The sequence below is a fragment of the Condylura cristata genome, unplaced genomic scaffold, assembly GCF_000260355.1.
Source record: "Condylura cristata isolate star-nosed mole 26May11 unplaced genomic scaffold, ConCri1.0 scaffold00006, whole genome shotgun sequence".
Taxonomy (NCBI): Eukaryota; Metazoa; Chordata; class Mammalia; order Eulipotyphla; family Talpidae; genus Condylura; species Condylura cristata.
In genome coordinates, this window is record NW_004567107.1 from 15,418,995 (window position 1) to 15,441,541 (window position 22,547).

The following is a 22,547-nucleotide window of genomic DNA, read 5'->3' on the forward strand; positions in this document are numbered from 1 at the left end:
CCCTATAACAGTTACAGATCACTGAATAGGGCTGTGCTTTAACCCATTGTGCCACCAGGGAGGGCCCCCATTTGTATTCCTTTTTCTGTGATTTGCCGAATTAAAAGACTAGCTCTAAGGAGACACTGATGTTTTGGGAGGTGCTGTGGAAAATTGCTCTGTGTGTTTTTCTGTGTAACCTGCAAATCAAGTAGATGAAAGTATTATGCCTATTTGCTAACTTGCTCAAGTCTCCATTGCTGTAAGTGAAGTGTAGGCCAGGACTGGCTTGATTAAGAAGCCAGCCCCTTCAAGCTCACCCTGAAAGCTTCTCCCTTGACTGCTCTTCTGTTGCATAATTACCCTTTTTTCTTAGTTTTTGCATGAGTCCTTTGTCTTTTGGTTGTAGGGGCTCAGGATAGGGCAGCCTCTCTCTGAGGGTCACAAGTGGCCTCCCACCGAATTCCAGCTGTACCTGAGTCAAGGCACAGATGGCAGCGGGGTCAGGAGGCAGAGGGCCAGAGTAGGGACAGGCTGACCGGAGCGGATCCGCGGCTGCACGGGTGAATGGACTCCCACTCCCTTAGAGGAAAAGCCAGAGTGACTCAAGGAAGAAGATAAAGCCCAAGCTTCTAGCTGTCCTCTGTAAGCCCACAGTCCAGTTATCAGAAGGAAGAGGAAAACCTGACACAGAGAGGCTGCCAGGAGCTGCCAGCAGCCCCATGCAAATGAGACCCGCCCACCACTGCCTGGAAACCAGGCCCAGGCAGGCTGAGCCCAGAGCAGACTGGCTCAGGAAGAGAGGCCGCTCCCAGGGCTCCAGGGCACAGGTAAGGAGCCTGGGACGAGAGGGAGGGTGGGCTCAGGGCTCAGGGTCCTGAGGGGCAGCATGGCAGGGGGTGAACACTGGCTTGGGAGGCAGGGATTCTGGAATCACCTTTCAGCCCCAGCCATTCTTTTAAATCTTGGCAGGCCACTTCACCATTTGGAGACTTGACTTCCCCATCCACTAAATGGGCAGAAAAATATAAAAATGGGGGCAGAGGACACCTGCTGTGCTTTGCTGGGCACATCACAAACATGATTCCCTCATCACAGAGCTCCTGGAAGGTGGGACTATTAGGCTATTTTATAGAGGAAAATGAAGCTCAGAGAGGCTAAGCCACTTGTCCAAGATTTTTACAGCAAGGAATCTGGTTCCAAAGCACAAGTTGTACTCCTGCCTCCTTCACAGTGCGGATCTGAAAGAGTCAATTAGCCTGATGTAAATGGAAAAAACTGTAAAAGGGGCAGGTGGCCCATGTAGATGGGAACCACGATACCAGATCCAAACAAGGATGGGGGCTGGGGGGCCCTTTATAACAATGTTAGTTCTTTATCTCTTGTGGCTGAACATACTGGGAGGATGCTGTAATGAGTCTGTGATCACTGACTTGGTTCAGAGACCAAGGTGGTCCCTTTGGGGTGGTGTTCATGTGTCCTGGGGTGAGTGGTGGGTGGATACAGAGCTGATCTCTCCTTGAGGCACTGGACTCTGACCAGGGGTGCCTGAAACAATGGTGGATTCCTGAGGAGCCCCCTGCAGGTACGATCCAGGGACTAGTCAGATCAGTCCTCCGAACTGCCCTGTCCAGCTTCCTCCTGGCAGTTGAGAATTGTCATGTCTGCTTTGGTGGGGGAGGGGGAAGCCTTATGAACTTAAATATTTTAGATTAGACACTTAAAAAAAAGCTATAATCTGGCCCTCCCTGGTGGCGCAGCGGGTTAAAGCACTGCACTGAGAAGTTAAAGCCACTTCCGCATGAGTTCGATTCCCGCCTGCCCTGGAGGAGACCACATGGCGTGGCAGACCTCTCCTGGCCCGCCCGCTGCTCCCCTCAGCAGTGTACTTCAGCGATCTGCCTGTTCTGCTCCCCACTCTGTCTCTGGTGAAGCCTCTCACCGCCCCTGAGCCTCTGGCCTGTACCCCAGTTCTGTATGTACAAATAAACAAAATCTTAAAAAAAAAAAAAAAAGCTATAATCTTACCTGCTCCCACCCCCCAGATAACCCCTCTTGATATCTGGTGTTTGTTTTTCCAGCTTTTTTCCATTGCACACAGATAACGGAAAATTGGACTATAATATAATAAGATTTTGATATTGGTTCTTTTCACTTAATGATATTCCATCACAGACAGATTTCCATATTAATGTGATAGAGAGAATGTCTCTCTGTATGTATGGGACAGAATTTATTTAATCATTCTCCAAGTTTTGGCTAATTAGGTTATTTTCAAGATCTCACGCTGGAGCAAGGCTTTGACTGGTATCTCGGTAATCAAATCTTTGCTCAGGCCTTGATTATTTCCCCGGGACTGGTTCCCAGTGGGGAACTGCTGAATCAAGGCTGTGTACCTATGAAGAATTGCGATCAGGACATTCTGAAATTCAGGGGCTTTGCAAAACTCAGTGCAGACACCTTTTCATGGCCTTGAATTGAACCTTCTCTCTCAAATCCATTTGTAGGGATAATGCCAATTTCCTCCTAAAGATAGTCTCTATCTTTACCCTGTGATATACTACTTTTAGTTTCCTTTCCAGGGGAAGAAACTGAGGAACAGAGAGGTTAAACAATGCAGCTGGGCTCACGAGCCTTGAATCTCTCCTGCCCCTTGCTTCTTTTGACTCCCTCTCCAGAGATGTTTTAGACCTGATTCCTTTCATTTGTCACCGCCTGACACTTCCAGAGCCACCATCCCGGCCTGGTCTCCATTTCCACTCTCTGCCTGCTTGCTCCCTGCCCTGTTAGATTGGCGTCTCTAGAACAGAAATAAGTCACCCCTGACACTACTCATCCCTAGGTTAAGCTCCAGATGTGTTTCTGTTTCCTGAGCCCCTGCCTCTTGCCCTCTGCTCCACCCTGATTCCCTTCTCACTGACCCCACCCAGGACTGTCAGTCACCCAGGCCTCCTGCATTCCCTGAATCCAGCAGTTTTTTCTCACTTTAGGCTGTGGCCTGGAGGGTTCTTTGTCTATTCTGCCTGACTGGATGGACTGTCCTGTCAGTCTCATATTTCTTTCTTTTCTTTTTTTTTTTTAAAGATTTATTTATTTATGCATACAGAACTGGGGTACAGGCCAGAGGTACAGGGGTGGTGAGAGCTTCATCGGAGACAAAGTGGGGAGCAGAACATGCTGACTGACCAAGTACACTGCGGAGGGGAGCAGCGAGTGGGTCAGGAGAGGTCTGCTGCATGATGTGGGTCACCTCTGGGGCCTGGATCGAACTTGCACTGTAGTGGCTGTGGCCAGCTTGCAGTGCTGCATCCTAACCTGCTGTGCCACGTGGGAGGGCCCAGTCTCAGCTTTCTTATCATTGCTTGGGGAACTCTCCCCTAGTGGCCTCCTCTGAAGCAGCGGCCCCCCAAGCCCACTTTGCTTTGGCCCCTTATGGCTTTCACTGAAATTATGGGTTGACTGACTGCACATCACTCACTGTTTCTTCCTCACTGGATGCTAAATGTCACAGGGTAAAAGATCCAGCCTGTTGTTCACCTTCATTTGCCCATTGCCTGGCACCGTGCCTGGCACAGTGAGCCTGCAGGTAGACAGCCCACCACAGAAGGCACTGGCGAGGACCCTTGGTAACTGCTTTGGCTTTGGCTACAGCTATTCCAGTCTCCTGCATGTCTCCACTTCCTTGTCCCTCTGCAGAAGGGTGACAGATCTAGCAGAAAACAGACTGCAAACAGGTTTGCATCAGGTATCAGTTGTTGGGGTTGATGGTGTCCGATCAGGGGTTCACTACCCTCTCACCCTCCCCCCCAAGGTTCCTGGGTTCCCTCCACAGGAGCCTTGAGGACTCTCCTGAGAGAAGGTGAACACTTCCTGACAACACACTCCAGCAGGGAGCCTGGTGTCCCCAGGACTAGCTGGGTGACCTTAGGTGGGAGTCACTTCTGTCACCCACTTGCAAGTTGAGTGGTTAGGACAGAGGCATTTCTACTCTAGCTTGAGCAATGTGAGAAAAGCCTAATGTTTCTGGTTGAAATGAGGAAGTGAAGGGAGCCCTGCTCCTTCCCAACTCCCTAAAACCTCAGAGTGCAGGGCCTGCCAGACTGATTGTGTCCCCGAACAAAGGCGTGTTCTGATTGCAGCTGCTTGGCCACTTTAAAAGAGAAGAGGGGTCGGAGTGGACTTGCACAGCTGATAGAGTTTTAGCCTGTGCAGTAGGTGAATTTCACAGCAACTGAAGGGCAGGGCAGGCAACCCCTTTGTGCCAGAAGGAGGTTTCAGCTGTTTTAGAAACTAAATGAGGGCCCAGGAGAGAGGAAGCCCAGAAGGCTCACTTACTCTCGCCACAATCTAGAAAAAGGAAATCGTCACTCCTGCCTTTGCAGCTTGGGATCCCTGTTGTTGAAGGAACCACCTCCAACCTAGCAGATCCTGGGTTTCTAGGGGAGGCTGTCTGCCATACCCTGGAGGACCCCCCTGGCCCCCAAACCCCCCCCCCCAACACCACCATCGGGGCACTCTCTGGCCCCTCTTCAGGCAGGTGTGCTCCAGAGGCTGCAGGCTGGGCCACCTGGCAGCTACAGGTGCTGTGTGTGCGCTGCCATGGAGACGGCCCCAATGGTGGCAAGGCAGGCTCCCAAAGCTTTGCGGATTCAGGAGAGGAGACTGGCACCTCCGGTCTGCAGGGTAGTCTGCCTGACCAAGGAAGCCCAGGTGGGTGCCTTCTGGGTTCCTGGGACAAAGGGAGAGAGGGTCATGGGCCAGAGCGCTGGGAGGAGGCTCTGGAAGGGCTGACGGGGGTGTGGGCAGGTATCTCTCCAAGCTCCAGGTCGAGGGGGAGAGTCTTGGTCAGCCCGCCTGGCCGCCCCAGTACAGGACACAGAGATTGGGCCAGTGGGCTCTTGAGAGTTGGCTCTGTTGCCCAAGGGGAAGAGGACAGGATGGCTGGCATTTGTCCTCAGAGGAGGGACAGACCAGGGGGTTCACAAAGCCCATCGCTGTACCAGTCAGGAATGTGAGGTATCAGAGAAGGAGATAATGGACGCTAGCACAAACCGGACCTTGGCTCCCTCCTTCTTCCTGAAGTCCAAGCAACCAAGGACACTCACAGGAGCCTAAGCAGCATTTATATCCATGGCCATAGTTGGGATACAGTCTCCTCGAGTGGCACCTCGTTAATGGCAGGGCAGCTCAGGCCGTCACCCTGATGGGGGGACATGGCGGGAGCCCCAGGTGAACTGCGACAGCATAGGAACTGGGTGACATGGGACATACCACTCCACCTTTTTGAACCTGAGTTTTTCAGTTGTGAAACATGGGTGATAGACCTTCTCACAATCCACAGAACACTCAGCCTGGGACCACACACGGACAGCGCTTGATAGGTGCTCCTCTGCTCCTTTCCCCTTTCTTCCTGCCAGGCCTCCCAGCGTCTGGTCTGAGGATGGCTGAGCAGCGGGGCCGGGAGCCGGAGGCTGAGTGTCCTGTCTGCTGGAACCCTTTCAACAACACGTTCCACACCCCCAAAGTGCTGGACTGCTGCCACTCCTTCTGTGTGGAATGCCTGGCCCACCTCAGCCTTGTGACGCCTGTCCGGCGCCGGCTGCTCTGTCCCCTCTGTCGCCAGCCCACAGTGCTGGCCTCTGGGCAGCCCGTCACTGACTTGCCTACAGATACGGCCATGCTCACCCTGCTGCGCCTGGAGCCCCACCATGTCATCCTGGAGGGCCGTCAGCTCTGTCTCAAGGACCAGCCCAAGAACTGCTATTTCCTGCGCCAGCCACGGGTGTACACGCTGGACCTAGGCCCTGAGCCCAGGAACCCGACGGGGTCCCCCCAGGACATGGCCCCCACCACCAGGCCTGTGCCCATCCCCATCCCCAGCCACTACTCCTTGAGGGAGTGTTTCCGCAACCCTCAGTTCCGGATCTTTGCCTACCTGATGGCCGTCATCCTCAGCGTCACTCTGTTGCTCATCTTCTCCATCTTTTGGACCAAGCAGTTCCTTTGGGGTGTGGGGTGAGCACTGCTCCGGGACAAGGAATCAAATCATTCTTGGCTGCTGCTGGGTATGGGGGCTGTGGAGCCTCACTTGGGGATGTCTTCCATTGTAGTATTGTTCATTTACATTCCAGGGACCCATTAGGCCATGTGTTTGCTCCTAGGAACAGAAAACCCTACTATAATACCTACTCAAAGCTAAAGGGAAAAGGTGTGCAGACACCTCTGGGTATGGACCGCGGGGTCAGGGAAGGGTAACGACAGAGCTAACTAGCAAGCTGTGCCAAAGGCTGGACAGAGGTATCTGGGAACCTGACTGGCCCAATGAGCAAGTTGCATCTTACTGGAGCTGCTTCAAATTCAGGTCATCCCTCCCCCCGCCCATTTATTATTATGTTGCTAAATAACTTAAATTCTATGAACAAAATGTGTTTTCTCTTTGACTATCTTGCCAGCAATTCCAGTAAAAATGGCCGGCATTCATGAATGTACTCAACTTACTCATTCAGCAACCCTTTATACGGCTGGTATGGTCAAAGGGAGACAAGGTTGGATGACCCAGGGGTAACAGAAGACCCTTGCCAGCGACGGGGTACGCGCATTCACTTCCTGAACCACCTGCCACTCTGTGATTTATGGATACAGTTGGGTTCTTAGGCCACTGCTTGCCTACAGGTTGCTAACCCTGCAGCTTCTAAAGCCTTGATTTCTGCTTCCCTTGTTTTAATATTGCCCGGTGGCTTGGGATTTGAAATAACCTGAGTCTTGTTAAAATACCATCATTATGAGATGTTTCTTTGGGTTTGTAGAATTCAGAGTTAGAGAATAAGCTTTCAGAGTCCACAAATTGAGTTTTATTTGCTCTAAATAACATTTTGTGAGGTCAATGGAAGCAGCTTCCACAAATTTCCCTGAGAGACCTTAAAGTACAAGAAATTCCAACTAGCCAAGACACATACTTCATGTTTAGTAAAATCAAAGTCTTAAGCTCCAACGTGAAGGGAAACATTCTCCATTACACAATCGGAAAGCCGCCTAGTCATCCCTCAGGGGACCAGCACCTACCTCTCCATTTGCGCCAGCGAAGATAATTACACTGAAGCTGGGATTCAACTTCTCTCCACTGACTTCACATCTTCTTAACATGTGGCAGCTAAGTTAGGCAATGATCTCACTATGTGCTCAGAGCCCAGAGGGCCAGCTACAGCTCCTTAGGATGGGGGCTGAGGAAGAGCTGGGGAAAGCTTAGGACGATTTGCCTGTCCACTAGGGACTTCTGGGTGCACTCCCATTCCCATTTCGTAGGAGAAATTAGGGCTCCAACAAAAGTTTATTTTGTTCAGGTCATTCACCTAGTTAAGTGGTGATCTTGCGCCAAAAGGGGGCTTTCACCCTTTGAGTGGCTAATACACCGTCTGAGGAAGACAAGAGTTTGCCCTTTTGGAGCGGGAAGGCCCCACTGAACACTACAGTGCCTGCCTTCCATGTCCATATTCAGTGGTTCCAGCTTTGGGGCAGTGACATCCTCCTGGAGGGGCATTTGGAAATGGGTGAAACAGATTTTAGTGGTCCAGAGAGAGGGTGGGCTGGCCGTTACGTCAGCCGTCATAACGCAGATGTCAGGAATGGCACAGACATGCTGCAGTGCTTCGGGTAGCTCCACACAAAAATACCACCAATCCTGAAATGCAGCAAGCTTCCTGCTGGAAAGCACTAGATTCCTAAATTCACGAGAGAAGCAGTGAAATCAGCTCCCTTGGGCGTGAAGTCAGAGTTGCAGCGACTCACCGAGAGGGCGGTGTAAGGTGGGCTGTCAGCAGAGCAGGCTGTGCCAGGACACACCACAGGCTGCACGGTCTTTGTGGCCAGTGTTGCCGACACACTCAGTAAAGGCCTAGGAAACCTCTTGACAGGTCACAGCCCAGCCTCTCCACTAACTCGTAACCTTGAGTAAGTTACTTAACTTGTTCCAGTTTCAATTTTAGCTCCAAGGGGAGCTAATCATTTAACTCCTGCAATTGAGTCTAGCCAAAACACCTGGATGGGCCTGCAGTGTCCAGGGAGAGATGAGCCCTGCTCCGTGGCTGGGACTTCACCTCACCATAATCTGAGTGACACTTGAGTTATGTTCCTTAGCTGCCATCTCAACAATTCTAGTGCATATTCTACAAGACACTTGTTCTTAGCTTAGATGTTAAAAAAAAAAAAAATTTAAACTTGAAAAATGGAAGCATTGTGAGCACACTACCCTGGTTGTGTGCTACTATGCTAATGTTTATTACTGTTTTACATACATATAAGGTGTAGTGAAAACAACATCTCTTTTCACAGCCAACGGTTGAGGAAATAAAATCTATAAATATCTAAACAGGGAAATGCCCAACAGGGGACTGAGTGAAGAATTCAGAAGCTTTAGCAAATACACAGGATATACAACTACTTGGCTGTGACTGAAATCAGATTACACAGCGTTAAACGATGCATCACACGTTCTTAAAAGTTTGCAGCATAGAGCTGGACAAAGCCACTCTGGCCCTTGTGGACAGTGAAGTGTTTTAAACATTTGAGGCGAAGCCGTATCTGAGCCTTCCCTGAATTCTCCAAATCCTGTCTTCAATTCCTGTTACTTGTGGGTGCATTTACTGGGTACTTGGACACTGCAGTGGTTACACATTTGGGTCACTGCTGCCTGGCTGCCAGCAACAGTGACATGGTTCATTCCAGTCATGGGCACTTGGGCCTACAGTGCAGCAGGCTTTTGGTTTTTTAAAGAAATGAACAGAGTGCTCACTAAGGACATGGAAATTGGCGTTGAGTCATGTGTGAGATCATCTGTTTTATCTCAAACCAAAAACGAACCTCTCTGGCTCAATGGCTAGATTCAGAGAATTCTTAAGTATATAATATAACCTTTTCAAGGATGGTTTTTATAACAGGGTTTTTACTCTGTAGCTAGTGTGTAATAAAAGAAAAAAAAGTTGATGTTCAGGTGTACCACATAGTGATATTTTGGAGTCACTGCAACCTCAAGAGTAAGTTCTTTAAAAAAACACCAGAAAGGAGATTGTACATAGATGTTTGCTTTCTAAAAATTTCATTGAAACTTGACATACAGCCTAGCTCTGGGGTAAACACCAATGATGTCAAACTTCAAAGCAAAATGGAAGACATTTTCTGACAGGGTGAATGTTCAGTTCTGAGCTTCCGGATGGTCATGAACATCCCAAGTGAACACAACAGAGAGAGGTAAAATCTTCTTTACCGCATAATCCCGAGCACAGCTGTGGTCTACTGCTTCACCTCCCATTATCAAAAGGAAAGTTCTCGCTCTCAGGTATTGTTGAGCCAGTGTGGGATGAGATGTGCCTCTTTCCTTGAGGGCCTGCAGGCTATAGTCCAGCTGCCTTGCCCTGTGGCTGACATGTAATCCAGAACATCTACCATGTAAATAAATTTCAAGGATTTAAAAGTACAATCAGCCACAATCCTGAGGGCTGTGAGAGAGGCAATAGGGTAGTAAAACAATATCCACACAGTTGTGGCAGGGCTTGAAGATGGGTATTTAAATTCCAACCATGAAAAGGGTTCCCCAACACTCAGGGACAGGGCTGCCTTCCCGGAGTGGGGGCTGACATGGGAATCCAATTCTACTGAAGGTCTATACAATTGGCAAAAACATGATAGAACAAAAGCATTTCAATTCCTTTTTTTAAAAAATGCCTCTTAAGGGAGCGCTCAAGAATAGTTCATTGTCAATGGTCCTGCCTATTCAGCCATCCAGAGCTTGAAGGTCCTATCGTATGAGCAAGTGGCTATTAGCTGCCCATCAGAAGAAATGTCTAGGCCCATCACTTTGCCTTCATGGCCAGCAAGAGTCTTGAGTGGGGACCAGCCCGGGTGGGTCCAGATCTTCGCTGTGTTATCATAGGCACCAGTGAGCAAGTAGTGCCCGCCGATAGCTACAAGAGAAAAGAATGGGAGCTGCATAAGGAATTCAAAAATTCAAGAAAACAAAAGCCCCAAACTTACTAGCACATACTACCTTGAAAAAAGGCCTTTCACATTCAGAAAAACCCAACACTCTGATCTACACTCCTACGAGGTCTCCAGGAAACATGGACAAGTGCAGACTTCGGGATCAAACTATATTATATTCAGGTCTTTTGGCTCTTTCCCTGAGAGGAACCTATTCAGAGTAATATTAAGGAGTCGATGCTTAGAACTTTAGTAGGGAAAACAGTTGAAGCAAGACATGCATGCAAGTCATGCATGCAAGTCACTTCCTAGCAAGCAGCAGCATGCGCCGTCTAAAAGCATGGAAGGAAACTGTAACTTGCTTCTTTACAGAGTTCAAACTCTCCCCTGTCCCACTCCCAGATGAGGCTGAAGCCTGGTGTGCATGCATGGAGCGAAAACGTGCCCGCCTCGGCACAGTCCTAAAGTAGGCAGAAGGCTTACGCTCAAACTTGACGCCCGTCACTAAGTTCTGGTGGGCGGGGATGGTGTAGACACAGCGCCGCTGTCGAAGGTCCCACACTTTGCATGTGTTGTCGCCACTCCCAGTGGCGACGTGGTAGCTGTGGGTCACACGTACACTGAGGTTAGACAAAGAGGACTTTCGATCAGCACCTCTCCACCCCTCAGTCAATGAACTAATTTTACCCATTGGGGGAGAAATGTATTCCATAGATTTCCTTCAAGTGGCCTTCTAGGAACATGATACAACGTCCTGTGCGCAGGTCCCAAATTCGACCAAATGCATCCAGTCCCCTGGGAAAATAATACACGAATGGACACTCTGACCGCGCGACCTGGGCGACAGGCATACACGAGAAGCGCACTGCCAGCTGCCTTACCCAGTGCCAGCCAAAGAGCCATCTCGATGGAAGGTGATGTCATACACACCCATGCTGTGGCCTTCCTGATGCAGGATCTCCTCCTGGGCCTCCAAATCCCATAAGCGCCACGAGCGGTCATAGCTGAAAAACCAAACTAACCATTAACCCTCAGATATCCACTCAGTTCCTCCAATGTGCAAGGCACATGAAGCAGTTAGAGCTTAAGTTTTGCTTCTCAAACTATTCATACAACTGTATCAATGAAAAAAATCTTTTCTGGGATAAATAATATCTCAACAAATAAGCCCTTCTGTCTTAGGTGCTGACTGGGAAGCCAGGGGCTCCTAACCCTACCGCAGTGGTTATTTAAGACTTCCCTAAGAACAGTCCAGCAAAAATTCTGGTACTTCCTTCGTCACTCCCATCATGTCCTCTTAGTCATTGAGCATTTATGGGACACTAATGTAGACACTGGGAATACAAAAGTCACTTACAAACAGCTCAATCAACAGGAACAGAACAGAATCTTAAAAATGGAACTAGCTATTTATAAAATCCAGTAATTTTCATTTAGGGTGCCAAGGCAAATTAATAGGGTAAATACATAAAGTCTGCCTATTGAATGGTGGTAGAACTGTCTATGCAGGTGGAAATAAAAACTAAACACACAAACAAAAAAATAAAAAAAAAAAAAGGTTAAATGTGAATAAGAGAACACACAAGTGGCTAGGAGACAAATGACACAGTTCCCAGAACCGAATGTCATGAAGATAACGAAAATCAAAACCACAAGGTTCTAGCATGCACCTGCCAGAGTGGGCAAAACGCTAACTTGACACTGGTGAGGACACAGAATTCCAGAAACATAAACAGTGAAACTCCAGTTGAAAGTTAAACACACATTTACCCTATGGCATAGCAACTGTATTCCTAGGTATTTATTCAAAAGAAAGTAAAAATATGACAACAAAAAGCATTATAAGAGAACAGATATAGCAGCTTTATTCTGAGCAGTCCAAACCCAGAAACTGTGTCCGAATAGGTGGATGGATCAAAAAACAAAACATGGCATTCACGCAATTGTAAACCAACAAAAAATGTTAGCAAGGAACAAATGTCTTTACTGAAAGTGAAAAAACAAAGCCCGGCAGTTACAAAGCTGAATCTTCGCAGCCCTTCTGGCCTACTGGTGCCACCGAGGTGTCCTTTTTGTCAACTCTCTGCCTCCCCACAGCACAGCCTCCTGCCTGCCCTGCCCTGCGCCGTGCCGGCGTCTCTTAGCAGCCGAGAGCGGCAGACGCAGCTCTGAGGGCCGCCCGCCGCCTGCGCCATGCAGGTCTCTCTCAGCAAAGCCGTTCCTTTCGGGGCAGCTCTCCCTGCCCACTGTGTCTAAGCGAGTGTCCTTTATTCTTCTGTCCCCTTTCCCTAATAAACCTGCTTTTTAAAATAAAAAACATAAAAACACCTGAATACTCCTCAGCAATAAGGAGCTACTAACACATGCAACGACATGAACAAATCTTAAAAAACGTTATGCTGAGTAAAAGAAACCAGGTGCCAGTGAGTTCATATGGCATGCAGTTCATTTATGCTAACAGAAATCTAATCCACGGTCACTTCAGACGAGGAGGGTCTGGGAGGAGCATCAGCCCCCGCCCCAGGGAGATGAACATGTTCTGTGGACAAGGATGTGGGTCATGAGCATATGTATTTCTCTATGTCAAGACTGTGCTTCTGTCAAGACTACAATACAATGTGGACCAGAGAACAGGTACACCTCCGAACCAGTCAAGAAAGGGCAGAGTGAAACCAGTCTTCTGGCCATTAGTGACTGAAAATTCAGATTAACTGCAATTTCAAAGCAAATGTTCTTAGCCCTAACTGTATCATATTCTCTTCTGATTCAGATTTGCTGTGGCCTAAGAAAATCCTATTAAAGATGTTGAGTCTGAAGTTCTATCTGGCAGCTAAGGTGAAAAGGTTTAACAAGTGGCCACAGACTGTACCATCAGAACAACACAATGGCTTACCAGGTGGTACCCAAGAAACGCCCCGACGGGTGCCACATCACACGGGCTACACGCACTGTATGGCCTTCGATGTCTGCCACCGGCTCATCACTGAAAAGGAATCAAGCTTATTAGAGCAAGCAACTCTAAAGTTAAATGTACATGCACTGAATTTATTACTGTTGTGCATAAGTGAACCCACTCTATGTGATTTGAGAGACCAAATTATAACTTGAAACTTGTTGGAATTTTAGGGCTCACAGTAATTTAAGTCACTTTACGACGTTTTAAGCATATGGGACAGTGCCAGGAGTCACACAGCACATGCCCAAAGACCTTGAATAAAGACTGTCTTTCATCCTCAGTTCAAATACTGAGTGATTTTTTAAGGGTATTACCATTCAGGATTAGAGAAAAAAGAAACAAAAGATACTTTAATCGGACAAGCAAAATAGTTTCTCTCCATTAAAGCAGTATGTAGATTCTAAAAAGAAAAGGTATTCTGATAGACATGGAAGGTCACAGAAATAAACAGTTTTGGAACAAGAGGGTTCTAGATACAGCTGCTCCCCGCCCCCTCCCCCCAAATTTTCATGTGCCAATGAGTTACACAGAAAAAGGAACACCTCAGTAGAAAGAAGCTTAGTTTCATTTCAATGGCCTTTACATTCTACACGCCAGCAACAGAAAGGAGATCTGAAACACCAGTGAAAGGAAATAAACATGAACCCTAAAGAGGGCAATTAAAAGGGGAACTCTGTCAATGTGCACACACAGAACTAATCAAAGCCCGAGGGGAACACATATTGCTAAGTATGACCAAAGCCAATTAAAACTACTGTGCTCACAGGTAAAATCCTGGCTAAGAGAAGAGACTTAATGAGCCATTAAAAAAATCCTGGAATAAAAGCCTCATATGCTTTCCCAAAGAAAGACAACTAAGCCACTGAATTCAGATGTCTCTCCGTCAGCAAGGAGCTTCCAAAAATTTCTTGGAAAACAATAAAGACACTGGGGACAAAAAACCCAAAATCTGTCGTAGCTAGAAAACGCTGTCTGGGTCAAAGCAGCTGCTGCGGGGAGGAGGCATTTCTTTCCTGGCAGTAATATGCCAGACTGACTTTGTTTTCTTTCCTCTGTGGTGGTTTGCTAAGAATCAGCATGCTGCTGAGAACATAATCTTGAGATCATCTACCATGGAGTGCTATTCTCCAATGTCAATCTATTGTGTAGGAGGTACAATGGATCTTTCCAGAACAACTGGAGCCCAGAGACATGGTTAGAGGCAAAAATCAAGACCCAAGATTAACAAGTAAGAAAAACCTGGTGTTACTCCCTCGGTGAGAAAGAAATGCTCCATTCTATTTGCACACTTAGTTACCTTGACTCTTAGAGCATCTCTGCGGCTAAATGCCAGTTTGTCAGGTCCCAAGGGCCATCTAATCCATTATGGAAACAGAACAGTTATAGTCACCTGTCAAGGCTCCAAAGCTTCACAGAACCATCAGCAGCACACGAGGCCAGGTTGACATCTTTTCGGTCCAAGGAGACAGTGGATTTGGGATGGAAGACAATTGCTCCTACGTTTGTGTTATGGCCTGAAAGAGTGTTAAGCGATGAGTTACCTGGTTACGACCCCCTTACAACCTAACTGCAAAACAGACTATGATGAATAATGGAGATATATATTAGGGACTATGTGAGCACAGAATATTAGTGATTAACTATTGAAAAACATGAACTTAATTCAAACTAATAACATGTATTATTTCAAAAGGCACAACAGACAAAAACACCTCTGCTTTTGGTATATAGGGATTGTAAAATACTAGAGCATGTTGGAAAAACATTGAGAAAAACAGTATACAAATGAAGTCATTCTCTTCTAGTTTTGTGGTCAGAGAAAACCAAATCCAGACAAATGGCATTGACCTCGTCTGCAATAACACCAGTTCTGAGTGTCAGGCAGTTTACTGCTTGACAATTCACACTGTCAAGAAGACTAAAGTATAAACAAGACTGTCTGGAGCTTACCTCGCAGAGTGTGAAGGAGGTTGCAATCAGGAACAGACCAGAGCTTGCAAAGCCCACTCCTATCAAATACAAAGGAAAGCATCTCAGCCAGGGTTGTCTGGGAAGGAAAAGGTACCTTGGTAACACTACTAAAGGACAATCTCTGCTTACCCCCAATAAAGTTTACAGTGGCAGACAGAAAAATACAAAAAAGAGGCTTATAACTTGGAGGGTTACATACATCCAGTTCTCAGGCAACAGAGGCCTCATCTGGATTAATCAACACAGCACAGTTGCTATTCTCCTTAACTTCTGATCAATTTGTAAGGAAGGGATGACAATTTAAATTCTTTAAGATGGATCAAGAACAATGATACTACTTTCTTAAAGATAAACAGTGTGTCATTTACAAAGTATATGTTTTGAAAGATTTTTTATTTTGGTGAATCTTAACAAATTATGATTTATGATGTCAAATGTCTCTTCTAACAGGCTATTTCTACTTTATCATGACCGTAACTGCAATGTGGAGAGTGGATGGGTCTGTGTGGGTCCTTGGCTTTCTCCTGACCCACTCTCACTTTCTGCCCGGTTCAGCAGTCCCACATACACCGTGCAAGGAAGTTCACCGTGTCAATCCCACAAAAAATAACGAAATAACAAAACAACAAACTGACCACATCCTTAAGATTTCTGTGTAAGTGGTAATAAGTAGAAAACATAATAAAGATAAAAATAGTGATTCATGTTTACTGAGTCGGTGCCATTTACCAGGCATTGTCATGGCAAAATGCTTCACAAACATTTTCCTTTACAGTTTAAGGAAACAGAAGTTTACAGAGATTAACATTTTGCTGAGACACATAACTGTAAAAGAAAGGCTATATCGAGATGTGCTTAGCCTGTCAGCTCACTACGTGACCTGCTCCAGAACACCAGGGTCAGGCCCGCCACATGTCAGACTTCTGGGTTCTCTGAGCCGTCAGAAGTACTCAAAGGCTTTCTGTCTAACAAAACCACAGAGAAGTAGTATCCCTAGCTTGGCATGACCTTGAGAAGCAGAGGAAGAGGATACAGACAGACATCTAACAAATGCAGTGTATTTCCCCCCCCGAACCTGTTCCCCATGTAGGGAAAAGTCTGTGTAAAATGTGACTTACCAACAAGCCGTGGCCAGCATTTTGGAGTTGGGACTGAAGTGGCAGTAGGAGATAGGTCGGTCATCTCCAATCTGACTGCAGAAATTATTCAAAGACTTAAAAACAAAAACAAATGCTGATCATCAATATGTGAATCCAAGTTTCCTGACTATTCCACCATAAAAAAAGTTTACAGTTTTGACCCAATTCAAGGTTCTCACTAGGAGACAGTTACATTGCTGAAAGGATGGAGTTAAGGCTTATCTGGAACGCTGTGCTGCCTTCTATACGTTGACATCACTAGCTTTTGCGTCAACTAAGTGTAAACAAGAAAACGAGGGACAAACTTAAAGTACAGCTTTGACAGAATAAAAAGGAGAGTTAAAGGCAGAACCATGGGCCTCTGTTCAGTACAAAGTGCAGTAGGTTCCTGCCACCTTAACTGTGGCCCTCCCAAATGGCACCGAGCAAGCAGGGAGGAGTTATTATAGCTGTCTTTACCTTCCTGAAGGTATGTTATGCCAACACATAGAATCTAATGAACATTTGTGAAACTCTGAGAGACCAGAAAATGGCAAAAAGCATTTTACCCGGAGAGATTTGTGCAGCTCTTGCACCTGGGAGGTCCTCGTTGTCTCAGGAATCTCTTTGTGAAGACGGGCTTCCTCCAAGCGTTTCATTGCCCTGTGACAGAAACATCACGAGCCTGAGCACATGGGTTGGAAATGAGCCCACACATCTCTCTACCACTCCATTTCATTTAGGTCCTCAGTCCTTGAAACTGAAGAATAAGACAAAAAAAAAAAAAAGCTTCTTTCTTCTTCTTGAGGCTCTCCTTACCTGGGTAGTGAATAATTAGCAATCCATAGTCTAGCAACCTTTAGACTGTGCGGTCCTTCATGGTACCATGTTTGATGATACTAAAATTTAAAATAGCAAAAATATTAATTCTAAAGTCTTCCTACTCCACCCTCCCTGTCAATTCTCTAGTGCAACTGCCCAAAAAGGTGAATTTGTTCTGTAATAGGACGAATTTTCCACTGTTTCTTTCTGTAATTGTCTTGTTCTTTGTCAAAAGTTATAGTGTCAGTACCATATAGCTTTTTCGTGAATAGAAAATTCACTCCATTCATAACTACAGAAGAACCACATATTACTGCCAACAACTATTTCTAGAGAACAGAGACATCATGCCCCCACCCCTGATCCTAGCAAAGCAAATCACTGAGAACAGAAAATCAGAGAATCAGCCCCTCAGTTGCTTCTTGTTTATACCACAAAGCCAAAGATAAATGTCACCTCTTCCTTGGACTTCTTAGATCTCTCATCATCTTTTTTCGTCTTTTTTAAGGCATCAGTACCAACCACTGAGAGGATATTTCTTAATCTATAACAAAAAAGATTAAAATTTAATCAGAGTTGGGCCCTCCCTGGTGGCGCAGCGGGTTAAAGCACAGCATTGAGAAGCTAAAGCCTCCACATGAGTTTAATTCCCGCCTGCCGCGGAGGAGATCCACACGGCATGGCAGACCTCTCCTGACCCGCCCGCTGCTCCCCTCAGCAGTGTACTTCCTCGATCTGCCTATTCTGCACCCCACTCTGCCTCTGGTGAAGTCTCTCACTGCCCCTGAGCCTCTGGCCTGTACCCCAGCTCTGTATGCACAAATAAATAAATCTTTAAAAAAAAAAAATTTAATCAGAGTTGAAATGAGACTGTATAAAAGAGGAAATCTGGACCCTCCCTGGTGGCACAATGAGTTAAAGCACAGTACTATGAAGCTCTCCAAAGCCAGTGCAACATGAGTTTGATCCTGGCCAGGGAGCTGACCCACATGGCACAGCAGACCTCTCCTGACCCCCCCACTGCTCCCCTCAGCAGTGTGTTTCAGTCGACTTGCCTGTTCTGCTCCCCACTCTGTCTCTGGTGAGTCCTCTCACTGCCCCTGCACCTCTGGTCTATACCCCAGTTCTGTATACATCAATAAACGAATCTTTAAAAAGAGAATAAAAGAGGAAACTTCTCTTCCTCTCTCACCATTCGAAGCCCCAAGTGTCTTCCTTTATTTAAGAGTCAAACTGTCATGCCTAAACTTCCACTATAATTCCTTTCACTCGACCCTCTATGTGAAGTCCCTAAACTGAAATGCAAGCAATTATCCTGCTCTATGTTGAATCAACTAGCACCTAGACAGCTACCAGTTGGTCTGTGAGGACAACAAACCGTCCCTCTGGGCCACGGTGTGCCGCACATTGACTTGGGTGCTAGGTACATAGCAGCTAAGGAACAGTCTTGATTTCAAGTTGCACAGCCAGGGTGGTGGCACTTAGGAGGCGGGAAGTGTCAGGGAACTCCAGAGCATTGTGTTTCATATGACGGGAGTAAGCACCAGATGCTGTCAGGGAACATAAGAGATGGGCTCAACGCAGGTCTGGGGTCAGGAAAGGCTTATGGAGGTGCCAGCTACACCAGGTCCTGAAAGAGTCTGGTGAACAGTTCAAGCTGAGGTAAAGGCTTGGAGGTGAGAACATCAGGTTTAGAATCCCAAGTACTTTTCTTATGACTGGAGCAGAGTACAAGAAAAGATGACTGGAAACATAAGAGACACCAGGTCACAAAGAAGTCCTGGTGCTGTCCTAAGTATGATACTGTATGGTGATTAGCATCCAACTAATACAGCAGGTTTGGGAGTATCCCAACAGTCTCGATGTAAAAGCAAAGGAAGACACAAAACCAGGACATACTGTAGATACATTTCAGAAGGAACCTAGACTAGATGTTGTGGCTGAGTGATAAAGGAGTAGAGGCAGGTTTTCAACGGAAAATTGTGTTCAGGTATGAAAATTCACCACAGGAGAGGGTGAGAAGGTTCATCGAGATGGGTCACGTCTGACGTCTAAGGGGTGCGTAGGCCATGAGCCCTGGCGGCCGCTCCAGACGCTGATGGTGAACAAGGTCACGGGAGGGGATCTGAGCCCCAGGGTGGGGGTGGTTTTCTAACCACAGGACATAAAGGTGAGCCTGGGGAGGTGGGGGTGGGGGAGAAGAGGCTTCAAGGTGAGAAGAATTAACCAGAGACAGGAGGAAAACCAGAGGCACTTGGTTTTATGAGAACCAAGGAAAGAGAGTCTTTTAAAATTGGAGCAGCTGGCAGTGAATGAGGCTGTTCTTAGGAAAACGAGATAGTGACCTTAATAGAGACCACCTCAACATGGGAAGGATCAATCATTTTGTAGTGAGTGGAAGAGTAAATGAGAGGTAAATGTAACTAACTCTTCCAAGAAGCCTGAAGATGAAGAATCCATTTCGAGGATAAAAAGACAAGAGGTGATTCTCCTAACTGCACATGGCTAACCTGACACTCATACTGTGCAACCTTAAAAGCACAAGAGGGGCCTTATCTGAGGATAGTGCCCCTTTGTAAAAGCCAAAAAACATTTGCCATTTTATGTCACTGATGAAGAAAGGGTTTGATGTCTACATTTTCAATGCTGAAGAACCTATGTTCACTCAACGAAATAGCCTATACTGGGGATGGCAGTGAGGGGGAACAAAAGATGTTTGCACCCTCTTAGTCTACAAAGAAAGATGCATCCTTGAGTGAAGCTGCCTACAACTCAGACTCTGGGTTAAAATATATACACACGACACAGTAAGGGCTCTGGCGACGTTACCTGGGATGGTCTGTTAAAAGTCTGAGCTACAAATGCCAAGTGACATTTGGAACTAGCACTCTGTGGTTAAGAAGAACGAACATTTAGAAAGGGCACCTTTCTCTTCTTTCGGCAGGACCCTCTCCAAAAAGTGTGATGGGCTCCCCCAAGGCTCTGAGGCAAGCCTTGACCTCTGAGTCGTCTGTGGAAACATTGATTTGCCGCGCTCGCTTCCTCCTCTCAAACTCTGCAAGTACTTCGGCCTGTCGCTCACTGATGTGCTCTTCAATTTCAAATACTTCTCCTAGTAAAAAAGAAAACAATAACCAGGTGGTATTAGCATAATGTCAGATCTTCAGAAAGGGTATGAGAAAATTTAGTAGATATGGAGTCTGTGTATACCCCCAAAGAAAGTTAATTACCTAGTTTATTGATATTAGACACTTTATAGTATAGTTTGTTTTATAGTCTACTAAATGACATAGCTTTTAAAGACAGGAAAAGCCATCCTGTTTTATTTGGCAAGCTTATATAAACACATTGCTCAGATGATGAGAAACAAGAGTATACAGAGCACCTTTAGCAAATGAGTTAACAAGTTCTGTTATTCAGAAGCTCAAGTAGAAACACGATCTTAACTGCCAAAACTATTCTCTACATAGCCCAGTAGAGGGACACTTACAAAAATAATTACTGTGCAAATTATATTTATTTAACTATTAAAAAAGAAAAAAATATCACTTGCTAGAATAACCAAAAAGCTTTGTAATTAAATATAATTTGCACAGTACAACTTATGCTACAAGAATTAGGATGTCGGCCGGAGGTACGAGGGGGAGAGGAACAGGAAGACCTACTGAAATATGCTGCTGAGGGGAGCAGTGGGCAACAAAGGAGAGGTCTATTGCACCATGTAGGTCACCTCCTGGCTGGGACTGAACTTGTGTCACCGTGGCTGGTGACAGCTTGATAGTGCAGAAACTTTAATCCCTGTGCCACCAGGGAGGTCCTCTAGCAAGTAATGTAAAAACCTATTACCAAACCAAAACAATATCATCTTGGTGTTAGGTTCAATGGTGATACAGTAACGTTCAAAACATCATAAATGATATTAAAAAGTACTGAAGTGCATGTGCAGAGAAAAAAATTCATAGGAGGATCAATGAGAAATATGACAGAAGTCTTCACTGCAGAGAGGTCTTTCCACTTTAGAGCCTTCTGTAGTGTGAATTTCTTATGACAAACATGTATAATTTTACTTTAAAAATTAGTAGACACTAATCATTCAAAGGTAGCTTTGAGAAAGGTATCTTCAATAGTACATTAAAGAAAAATGGTTACAAGTTTTTAAATTATGGTTCTATTTATGGGAAAAAATTATTTTAAAGCATCATGAAATTCTCAGAAAAAAGATTCAATTAAGGATTACATGATATTCTATTTCCTACAGTTCAAAATAAAAACTATCACTTTTATAACTTAAAAAAGGTATTTAGTTGTGGGTAGAAAACAGGAAAACTAATAAAAGGAAGCCTTTTATTATATATTGAGCCAGAGAATCCAAACCAATGTTATATCTGTGCTAGATCTCCAAAGACAAAGGGAATCAATTTGAAACCAAATACACACTGAATGAACTCTAGTAAAATGACTAACCACTAAATGGAAGAAAAGCTGTTCTCAAAAGGGTTTAAGAAAAAGATTATCCAGGCAAATCAAAGCAGGGAAAGTATAGCCTTACAGAATACAAGTTTAAAAATGGAGTAACTCTGATACTTCTAAGTTTAGATACTTCAATACAGAAATTTGAGCACTGAAGGTAAAAAGGGACTCAAGACTTGCATATTACCAGAGGTTATGTTAATATTTCCGGCTTCAATTCCTGCTTTAAGTCCTTCTTTTCCTAAAATCCCAGACTCTCCTCTGGCCAGACGCTCCCTCTCCTTTTCTTCCAAACTTCCATAATAGATATGCGGCTTCTTCACTAGAGGAGCGACTAAGTCATCTGGAGCCTTCGTTTTGGTTGCCTGTTAAATCGAAGATCTGAATTAATCCAAGCCTTAATCTTAGCAATTGACTAAATTTTCCTGAATGATTAAGCTCATTCTTAACTTCAATCCTATTTCTCCCCCGCAAAAAATGACAAGCTGGACGCCAGTTTAGATGCATCTACACAGATATGGGGAGGTGATGCTGGTTCAACCTCTCCATCCCTTAAATGTTGCAGAAAGAGATTTGGTAAAACGCATCAACTTCTTTCCAGCAAAGGTTAACTCTGAAGTATATTCATTTCATCCAGATTAACAATGCAATCTCTTCTTGAGTTTTATAAAACGCCCAGGGTGATGTCTCAACACAGGGGCGTGATCAAGGATAACGGAAATAACCAAGTAGAAGCAAATGGGAAACTGGTTACAAAGTTACTGCTCTATACATTTCAAAAGCTCTCAGGTGCGAAACAGCAGATAGGAATTTAGGAGGCCTCCTTCCAATCAGAGGGTCTGACATGGACCTGAACCATGGCCAAGACCCTTCTCTCTTTCAGAGGCGTTTCTGGACTAAGAGGAAGATGTGTTTGCCGCTCCCGCTCGCGTCGAGAAGTGCAAACGAGCTAGAAAGCACAAGAAAGCTCTCAGGGATTAGGAAAACGCTGCCCTGTGAAGACAAGACGGAGTCTCGCCTTCCTCCACAGTCCGCCACCTCCTGGCCCCGCTTCCCAGCGGCCCCTCCCGCAGGGACGGCCCCCGCCCCGCGCTCCCTGCTAGCGTGGGCTGCGATCTGTACCGTGGAGGAGGCCCGTGAGGAAGCCATGCCAGGCTCCGGCGCCGCCAAGCCCCAGCGAGAGCTCTACGTCTGAGACCGTCCACCGCGCGCCCAGCAAAGCGGAACTACGTCACTGGACGGAAGTGGGCCGAGAGCAG

General features: G+C 46.1%; 2 protein-coding genes across 2 annotated transcripts; one reads left to right on the forward strand and one right to left on the reverse strand.

The window, feature by feature from the left end:
• Window positions 1-5,394: 5,394 nt before the first annotated feature.
• Window positions 5,395-6,387, forward strand: RNF183 (ring finger protein 183). The gene has a single exon (XM_004677418.2). The coding sequence runs from the start codon at window positions 5,420-5,422 to the stop codon at window positions 5,996-5,998; it is 579 nt and encodes a 192-aa protein (XP_004677475.1). The 5' UTR covers window positions 5,395-5,419; the 3' UTR covers window positions 5,999-6,387.
• Window positions 6,388-6,830: 443 nt separating this feature from the next.
• PRPF4 (pre-mRNA processing factor 4) lies at window positions 6,831-22,535 on the reverse strand. Its single transcript, XM_004677419.2, has 14 exons — window positions 22,411-22,535; window positions 21,476-21,653; window positions 19,744-19,930; window positions 17,275-17,362; window positions 16,816-16,895; window positions 16,566-16,659; window positions 15,997-16,091; window positions 14,858-14,916; window positions 14,298-14,421; window positions 12,845-12,934; window positions 10,833-10,955; window positions 10,639-10,746; window positions 10,435-10,553; window positions 6,831-9,935 (listed from the first exon to the last, which is right to left on the reverse strand). Exons 1-14 carry the CDS (start codon window positions 22,435-22,437, stop codon window positions 9,742-9,744), a joined length of 1,566 nt encoding a protein of 521 aa, XP_004677476.1. The 5' UTR covers window positions 22,438-22,535; the 3' UTR covers window positions 6,831-9,741.
• Between the last annotated feature and the right edge of the window lie 12 nt (window positions 22,536-22,547).

Bases quoted from the DNA above. Each gene is read 5' to 3' on its own strand.
- PRPF4 (XM_004677419.2), bottom strand. From the start codon at position 22,437: ATGGCTTCCTCACGGGCCTCCTCCACG. The intron at 21,654-22,410 runs GTACAGATCGCA...TCGATTTAACAG, and splicing joins CCTCACGGGCCTCCTCCACG to GCAACCAAAACGAAGGCTCC. The intron at 10,747-10,832 runs GTAAGGCAGCTG...TTATTTTCCCAG, and splicing joins GGCTCTTTGGCTGGCACTGG to GGGACTGGATGCATTTGGTC.
- RNF183 (XM_004677418.2), top strand. From the start codon at position 5,420: ATGGCTGAGCAGCGGGGCCGGGAGCCGGAGGCTGAGTGTCCTGTCTGC.